Source organism: Panthera onca, chromosome A1 (assembly GCF_046562875.1).
Source record: "Panthera onca isolate mPanOnc1 chromosome A1, mPanOnc1 haplotype 2, whole genome shotgun sequence".
NCBI lineage: Eukaryota > Metazoa > Chordata > Mammalia > Carnivora > Felidae > Panthera > Panthera onca.
In genome coordinates, this window is record NC_138339.1 from 155849933 (window position 1) to 155859925 (window position 9993).

At 34.2% G+C, this 9993-nt stretch overlaps 1 protein-coding gene across 1 annotated transcript; it reads left to right on the forward strand.

Moving 5' to 3' along the window:
- Positions 1-2383: 2383 nt before the first annotated feature.
- LOC132680241 (olfactory receptor 2T29-like) lies at positions 2384-3340 on the forward strand. Its single transcript, XM_060634027.3, has one exon. It carries the CDS (start codon positions 2384-2386, stop codon positions 3338-3340), a length of 957 nt encoding a protein of 318 aa, XP_060490010.1.
- The last annotated feature ends 6653 nt before the right edge of the window (positions 3341-9993 follow it).

A 9993-nucleotide genomic window follows, 5' to 3' on the forward strand; every position in this document is an offset into this window, starting at 1 on the left:
TATCATCTATCAGTGAGGGTGGGATATCATAGAAAGACTATATTTTTTGATGCTATGTGTCAAAATTTTGTTGTATATTTTTATTAAGAAAACAAAATCACTTTCCGTGTTCTCAACTGCTTTAACATCTTATTTTTAATTAGCTTTAGAATTTTTACACAACTATAAAATTCATTTGAAACTTGGAAATACTTCCTGAAATATCCAGATATCATAACTGCCTCTAAACACTTCCCAGAAAGAGGAGCCAATATTTCCTTCCTCTTTGAAGGGATTTTGAACTTTGACACTTAATGTCAGAAATTAAAAAGTTGTATAGATTTAAATTTAATAAGAGAAAGTGTAAAAGAAGGTAATACTTATTCTCTTAATAAAGGTCAGATGTATTTTGTGTTCATTGTTTTACTTATTTTATAGCTTTTTTAGAATTCTGTTGTAAATCACATTTCTATTTTAGTTTCTGAACAGACTGACTATGACCTTCATTAATTTTAGCTAAGTTTAATGAGGTTTTCATTCCTCCTCAGTGTCTAATAGAGAGGCTGGCTATGAGCAGCAAGATAGGAGAAGAAACAGTAAATTGAAGTCAGAAATATCTTAGTGTTGTTCAGTTTTCCTCTCTGTCATGTCAGTTTCATGAACAATTAATTGCTTTGTGCATTAAAGTAGGTAACAATTGGGATAAAAAGTAAAGTCTTCTCTGAAAAATGGCAATGCCCTTCTAAATCCTATTTCTTGTCCTCTGAAATTTAAAGCAAATGGTAGAAACTTTAAGGAGATGAATTTCAACTTGGAAAAACATGTACTAGATACAAATTGGATGGATTTTTACATAAAACTCTGCTTAATCAGGGTTAAGATAAGAAATATATACATATTTTCATTTTTTTAAGTTCTTTTATTTATTTACTTTGAGAGAGAGAAGCAGAGAGAGAGGGAGAGAGAAAATCTCGAGCAGACTTCGTGCTGATAGTGTGGAGCCCAATGCAGGACTCAATCTGATGAACTGTGAGATCATGACCTGAGTTGAAATCAAGATTCAGACACTTAACTGACCAAGCCATCCAGGAGCCCCTATATATCATTTAAAGTTTACATATTTATATAAAATAATTATATGCATACATAATAAGAATGTGTATAATACATATATGCATATATACACACACTAGTTGTCTAGGACTAAAAAGATGATCAAATCAAATTCTTAAATGCATAGATAGTTATTAAGCTGGTGAACTGACAAAATGGATCTTATATTATCAAATGATAATAGTAACACCCATCTCCTACATAGATTCTGCATAATTATTACTATAGTTAATCATTTAAACTAACACTATATACTCTATGCTTATTCATCTGTAACTAGTAATATTCTAAGCACTTCATCATTTACTCCTAACTATACATAAGGGAAGACATTATACTTATCATCTTTTTCTGTATGTAGAGCAGATGGAGCAATAGGGTGTAGAGGATAAGCTGGACCCACAGCCACAGTCTGGCCTCAGAGTCTGGACTCCAAAATGATGTCCCTAGGCTATCTAAGGGATTGGTATATTGGTGATGACCATGGCCTGTTTTGGAGGATTTGTGGCTTACTCCATATAATCACAGTGCCTCACAGTGTGATTCATTCTTATAGGAAAAAGGGGGTTCAAACATTTCATATAGATTTTTCCCCAAATTGTGTCATGGTTACTTTTTAGATTGTTCTCTTTTAGGGGGGCATACTATTGACTTATAATATTCTATCAGTTTCAGTTGTAGAATGCAATGATTTGATATGTCTATGCTCTGCAAAATGTTAAAATTTTCTTGTACAGAATACACCTTGGAGAGTATTCAAGATCTCAGTTGGATCTTTAGACAAAAGAGGTTAATGAAATTCTGAGATCTACAACAAAAATTCTAGAAGAGTGATTATATATATATATATATATATATATATATATATATATATACATATATATTCTAGAAGAGTGACATATATATATATATATATATATATATATATATATATATATATGATTCATCTTTGGTGTTGTTTAGGGCAATAGCTAAACAAATTTACATGGCTACTGGTAAAGGAGACTGTATCAAAAAGTAAGCTCATGACTTTTAACAATGCAACCTCACTATATGTTATAAATTCTCTTTACTCATATTTGTGTATTATTAGTTTTCTGGTATATTTATGGAATTACAGGTAATTTTAATCTACAAATTTATTGGACCATGGAATTTCTTTCTGTCAACATAATCATTTTTTTTTCCTCTCTCTCTTTCTCTCTCCCACTAAACATTCATTTAAGTGTGTGGTGTCCCATGAGTGATTCATTAATCCTAAATGTTTCCTATGTTTTCCAAGTGAAATCTCATGGAGAAAACCAACTGGGTGGCTAACTACACTGCGAGGTCGGATTTCATCCTGGTAGGAATCTTCAATGAATCCAAACACCCAGCTCTCCTTTGTTTGGTGATTTTTGTGGCTTTCCTGATGGCCTTGACTGGAAACACCATCCTGATCCTACTGATACATTCTGATGCCTACCTCCACACCCCCATGTACTTTTTCATCAGCCAGCTGTCTCTCATGGACATAATGTACATTTCTGTTACTGTGCCGAAGATGCTCATGGACCAAGTCATGGGTATGAACAAGATCTCAACCACAGAATGTGGGATACAGATGTTTCTCTATGTGACACTAGCAGGTTCAGAATTTTTTCTTCTAGCCTCTATGGCCTATGACCGCTATGTAGCCATCTGCCATCCCCTCCGTTACCCAGTCCTCATGAACCCTAGGGTGTTTCTCCTTCTAGCATCTGGTTGCTGGTTCCTGGGTTCAGTGGATGGCTTCTTGTTCACTCCCATCACCATGACCTTCCCCTTCTGCAGATCTCGGGAGATCCATCATTTCTTCTGTGAAGTCCCAGCGGTGTTGAAACTGTCTTGTTCAGACACCTCCATCTATGAGATTTTCATGTACTTGTGCTGTGTCCTCATGCTTCTCATTCCTGTGACAGTCATTTCAGGATCCTACTACTTTATCCTCATCACCATCCATAGGATGAACTCAGCAGAAGGCCAAAAGAAGGCCTTTGCCACTTGTTCTTCCCACATGACTGTGGTCATCCTCTTCTATGGGGCTGCCATTTATACTTACATGCTCCCCAAGTCCTACCATACACCTGAGAAGGACATGATGGTATCTGTCTTTTACACAATACTCACTCCTGTACTCAACCCTTTGATCTATAGTCTAAGAAATAAGGATGTTATGGGGGCTCTGAAGAAAATGTGGAATGTGGAACCTGTCTTTCACAAAACTTAAAAGTAGAAAACCTTGACATTATTGTTTTTCCTTCTCTACACATTGTAAGTTCAGAAATTTATGTCAACTTTATTTCTTAGAATTTTATACCATGGTGTCTTATTTCACTTTTACATTTTTTTGAAGAATTGCCTGTCTGTACTATAAAACTCTTAAATTTTCTAATTCTTCTCCTTTCAAAATATATTATATAATTATCTTATATTGATGTTATATTTACTGAAGTTGTTGAGTTGTTGTATTTACTGAACTGCATCCTGACTCTGTAGAAGAACTTACATATTCTTAAAAATACATAAATTTAAATATTTAAAGAAAAAAAGTTCATCTGAGTCTATAAAATCCATTTTAAAGTGAAAGAAGAAGAAAGGTGATGAAGAAAAAGAGGTAAAAAGTGTTAAGAATTGTTGAGTCATGGTAAAAGGTATGTGAATGTGGTTTGTACCATTCTTATTCATTCTAATTTTCTGTAAATATATAATTATCGCACACAAGCAGTTAAAATGTCAGTCTTCCTCCCTTTTTTAGTTTGTGTTCTGTTTGATGGTAGTGTAAATCACATAATATCTTATAAAAGATGCTCATTTAAATGTGACTAATTATCACTGGGACAATCCTGTCTCTTCCTACTTTGTATCATCCCTTAATTTGCTATACCATGATAATGCACATTAAGTGTACATGGTCCAAAACTGCAGGCATCTAGTGGTTAAAAGCCCCACCAAATGATGGGCTTTGCATCCCTACTGTATAAGAAACTGTAGGAAAAATATGAACTCAGAATGGAAGCTTCCTTCCATTTAGGAGAGATTCCTTGCTTCAACTGACATCTGAGCCAAGTTTTGAAGTATGTAATTTATTAGGCAAAGAGAGAGAGAGAAAGAGAGAGGGAGAGAGAAGAGATAATCAGGATATCAAATATTCACTCATTTATTAAATTATTCAATAGATATTTTATAGTATATTATATTTCAAAATAGCTAAATGAGATTAAAATCTGAATACTGCATTGTTGCTATTTTTAAGGAATTTGAGCCTGCATAGTTTGATATGCAAACAAGTGCCATACAGTATATGATATGCCTTGATGCTCATGTGAGAGTGCACAGCTCACAATGACACATCTGTTCTACCTGTGATACACAAATTTGGTCAAAAAAGGGGGACAGAGGTCAGAATCTGGGGCCCTATGTTGAATGTTGACTAAATGTGCTCTCTGATGAGTATGGGAGGCTGGGGCAGAGGAGGCTTTCTCAGGGGCAAGATACCACAGAAAAGGCACTTCTTTTCCTTCAGTTTCTTTTCCTTCTGTGACCCAGAGTTTTACAAACAGTAGTAGAATGTTTAGATATGCATTTTAGAAATGTTACATTAGTGGTCAATTGGGGAAGTGCAGCAGCATGACAAGTAGAGAGACCAAGTGAGTAAAAATGAACTAAATGGTGTTGATCTAAATGGAACGGGCCATACTTTGACACCAGGATGGATTGGAGGTAGGAGGGGGATATTTGGAGTATGTGAGTCCTTGATGAACCTGTTCCATAAAAACACAGACATGGATGCATGTCTACAATTATATAATGGGCTATGTCCAACTGGTGAAGAATCAGATGGATCATTTTTTTCTCTTGACACATTGGATTAGTTCATAACTGTTAAATAAAGATCTTGCAGTGTTTGGAGAAACAATATCAGAAAACCAATTTCCAAAATTTTCATTGCAGTAAAACTGAATTAATACAATATTCATACTTTAAAATAATTGAAAATTGTATGTATCATCCCTCAATTTTCTGGACTATAATGATACATTTGATGATTCCATTTATAACACCCTAAACATGGAGAACAAAATGAGACAAAATGAAATAAAATGAAATAAAATAAAATAAAATAAAATAAAATATGCTTTTTTTATTCCAAAGATATTTCATGTTTGTGTACTTATTTTGAGAGAGACAGATACAGTGTGGGTGGGGGAAGGGCATGGAGAGGGAGAGACAGAGAATTCCAAGCAGGCTCTGCACTGCCAGCACAGAACCTGACATGGGGCTCGAAATCATGAAGCCATGAGATCATGACCTGAACCAAAACCAACAGTTGGATGCTTAACCAACTGATCCACCTAGATGCCCCTATTCTAAAGATTTTTAAAAATTACTCTATCTTGAACCAAAAATATTTATTTAAACATGTTTTTAGAATGACTATCCTTTTAAGTAATGTATCTAAAATATAATTTTCCATAGTCTCTACTAATAAGATTTTACAAGAGCTATGCAGTTGGGAAAGTTATTTATCAAATTATATATAGTGTCTAATACTAAGAATTCCCAGACAGGGAGGAACAATTGCTGCTCCAAATTCCTTTCGTTTAGAGTTAAAAACTGAAATGGATGGGCTATAGGCACCCAAATGCAGTTTCTTACTAGTATCAAATAAGTAGCTGCTATAAAATAGTCTAAAATTTTCAAATTTTTTATTAATGTATAAAAATAGTGATACCACCAGCATTTGGCCAAATGAATCACTTCTAACCCATAGTAACAAGGTTTCAGGTTTCTACAACCTTCAGAGAATAGTAAGGACCTTTATTGAAATTCTTCATTCAAATTTAGAATTAACCAACATGCACTAGGTAGAAAAGCTTGCATTATTTTTTCATAAAATTTCTGCCTTCTTAAATGTGTTAAAAAATAACACTTGAAGAAATATAATGAACAAAACCATTTTCTACAGATGACTAAAAATGAGACTTCTTAAACATAATTAGATACATTAAAACTAACATTTACATACTACATAAAACACATACACACATTGACATATTCAGGTTTCTTCAAAAAATGCTGTGGCAAATAAAGTTCAGTATTATTTACTGAGCTTCCTAATTGGGGACATTTAGAAATAACTGTGAATTTAAAGAGTCTTAGGTGTACAAAGAAGAGGTTTCTGGGTTAAAGAACTTCACAGCCAGTTGCATACTGGGAAGAACATGAGCATGCTAACATGGCATCCCAAATTCTAAATAGCAGCTGTCTTGTCTCAGCAGAAACCAATTTAGGGGTAACACAGACTAACTCTGCTGGCTGAGAAACCAGTGAGGCACAAATGGGCACTGGCTTATCTAACGCCATTTGCTAACTTCCACCATAGGACATATAAAATCCCCTGAACATACATGGAAAGCAGTAAATGGCAGCTAGAATTCTGAAATACTAAGCCCATCCCAGAGTGGGGTTTAGTAATCAGAAAGAATATAGTTATATCTTGCAATGATGTGGATGGGGCTAGAGTGTATTATCCTAAGCAACATAAGTCAGTCAGAGAAATACAAATACCATATGATTTCACTGATATGTGGAATTTAAGAAACAAAACAAATGAACAAAGGGGAAAGAGAGAGAGAGAGAGAGAGAGAGAGAGAGAGGCAAACAAAAAAACAGACTCTTAAATACAGAGAACAAACTGAAGGGTGCTAGAGGGGAGGTGAAGGGTTGGGCTAAATGGATGATGAGTATTAAGGAGGGCATTTGTGATGAGCATTGGGTGTTATATGTAAGTGATGAATCGCTAAGTTCTACACCAGAAATCAATTTACAATATATGGTAACTTACTAGAATTTAAGTAAAAAGTTGAAAAAAATAAGAAAATAAATAAGTGCATAAACAAAGTGTTTTTTTTTTTTTTTAAAGATAGTTCTATAAGTATAGTCTAAGATACCATCATCAGGTAATTTTAAAATTAATTTCCCCTTCCCAACCTTATAATGTGCTGTAAAGTCAGGTGTGACTTCACAGAGAATAAAAAGATCATTTCAAGAAAAATGTCAATCACCCTGTGTCTCTATCCTTTATCCCTTTCACAGAAGCAGCATCAATCTTGAGAACCATACAACCCATAAGTTATTTTCATTCATATATGTCTCCAAATAACAAATATTTTATTGATGTAAATATATGTATATTCACTACATAAGTGAGTACTGTAGCAAACCTTAAAATACATAATGCTGCAAACAGTGGAGGCCCATTTCTAGTTAACATAAATCCTAAATCATGGAAGAGAATATCTGGGAGATTCTCAATAGTCAGCCCTGGCATTGGTTCACAATTTCATTCACAGACCATTGGTCACAACTAAGTCACATAGCCACACCAAAGGATGCTGGGAAATTAAGAGGTCCATGCCAGGGAAGAAGAGAGAGAAGGTCAGTGGGAATCAAGACAGGGTCTATAAAACTTATTAAAATTTACATTCATTCCACAGATTGTTCCAAACCTATTGTCCATTAACATGATTATATTTGAAAGTTTATCTTTTCAGAAATACACAGTTCAATTTACTCCAAAATATAACTTCATAATTTGACCAGAAATTAATTTCATAATTTCATTCCATTACTTTGAATTCTGTTTAATTATTTCATTATTAAAAACTGATGTCTCTTTTTGCTACAACAAAATATTGTGAAATATATATCATTGTTAATCTCTGTATACATATAAACATAACAAGTAAGATTATTTTTAGTATGTAGTTATAAGTAGATTTTGTTATTAGCCATACACTTCTCAATGTTATTAGAGGTTGCCAAAATGTTTTATATTTAAAATTTTTCTACTACATATGTGTCCCAGAAATATTACAAAGTACGAGAAGTGAGATGCACTGTTGTATATTTAAGAACTAAAGAAAAAAAAAAAAAAAAAACAACGAAGTGGTTACCCCGGGATTTTTAGAACATTACATGTTTAAAACATGAGGTGTAGGAGTGTCAACCCCCCATACAGTCAAAAGTCCACATATAGGGGCACCTGAGTGGCTCAATCAGTTAAATGTTTTCTTCATGAGATTAACACCCATGTGGGGCTCTGAGCTGAGAGCATGACAGCATGGAGCTTGCTTGCGATTCTCTCTCTCTCTCTCTCTCCTTCTCTTGTTTGCGCTTCCTCTCCCTCTCTTTCAAAATAAATAAAATTTTTAAAAGTCCACATATAACTTTTGAATCCCCCCAAAATTAAGTGCTAACAGCCTATTGTTGATTAGAAACCTTATTTATAACACAAACACTTAACAAATATATTGCATGTTTTATGTACAATATACTGTATTCTTACAATAAAGTAAGTCATAGATAAAATATTATTCTTACTTTTTAATGTTTATTTATTTTTGAGAGAAAGAGAAACAGAGCATGAGTGGGGGAGAAGCAGAGAGAGAGGGAGACACAGAAACTGAAGCAGGCTTCAGGCTCTAAGCTGTCAGCACAGAGCCTGACGCGGGACTCAAACTCACAAATCATGAAACCATGACCTGAGCCAAAGTCAGATGCTTAACTGACTGAGCCACTCAGGCATCCCTGAGATAAAATATTATTAAGAAAATCATGAAGAATAATGTTGCATCCACACGACTCCTGAAACAGAATGCTACGGGCACCAGTGACAGTCACAACAAAGTTTATTACAATGAGAGGCAAGGCCGACCGATTGGGACCAACACTCTTGATAAGAGTGCGGCCTCAAACAGCTGGGGTACAGAGTTTTATAACCAATCTCATCGTTTTATCATCACCTGGGAACAGAACAAAGAAACAGTTTCCAGATGAGTTAGAAATAGTTGCCAGATGAGTTAGAAACATTTGCCTAATGAGGTGTTTATTTTAGACTTTCTGCCTCTAAGTTGCAACCAGTGGATCTCCTTGACCCTGCCTCTAATGCTCTTTTCTTTGAACTTTTGTTTCCTTAATTGGTGAAGCCTAATTTACAAGAGTATGAGGCATAGTTTACAAGAGCAAAGCAAGGCTGTTATCTCTTAGCCTTCAGTGTCAACACAAAGCTGTTATTTTTCAAGCTAAGCGTTAGCCCTACACTACAATTTAACCCTTACAATAGAAAATAAGTACTGCACGGTACTTATAGATACTATAAGTTTACATCATCTATTTACAAGACTCTCATTAAAGGGAAGAAGTTAAGATCATGAGTCTTTCCATAGAGGACAGATTCAAATGTTAGTTATTCAACTAGGAATATTCACAGTGAGACTTGCCTAGGTTGAAATAAACTTTTTACATAGTCACTAAAATTTCAGGGTGTTGGTGTTGCTGATGTTGTTATTGTTGTTGCTATGGAAGTTAGAATCGATGATATTATCTAATATTGGAACTTGTAACTTCAGTAGGTACTAACATTAAGAAGCCTAAAAACTATATTCTTGGCTAGTCAGATGGTAGATGGTGAGAAATGGGTTAATGGCTGAAATGATAGCTATCACTATTATGTAGTGTCTAAGCACTTGGTAAAATTGTTCCTGTGAGAAGCTGAAGAGTTTATGATTCTAGGACAGCTGGATAGAAAACAAAGCAATAATGGTATTCCTTTATTTTTATTAATGAAGTATAATTAACATATAATGTTATATTAGTTACAGGTGTACAATATATTGATTTTGCAACTCTGTACATTATTCAATGCTCACTATGATATGTATAATCACCATCTGTCACCATACAATGTTTTACAATATTATTAACAATGTTCCCTATATTGTGCTTTTCATATACATGACTTTATGCCTGGATATTTGTAACTCTTTCTTTTAAGAGTATTTATTTATTTTGAGAAATAGAAAGAGAGAGAATGAGCAG

Coding starts and splice junctions, on each gene's coding strand:
- LOC132680241 (XM_060634027.3), top strand. CDS start 2,384: ATGGAGAAAACCAACTGGGTGGCTAACTACACTGCGAGGTCGGATTTC.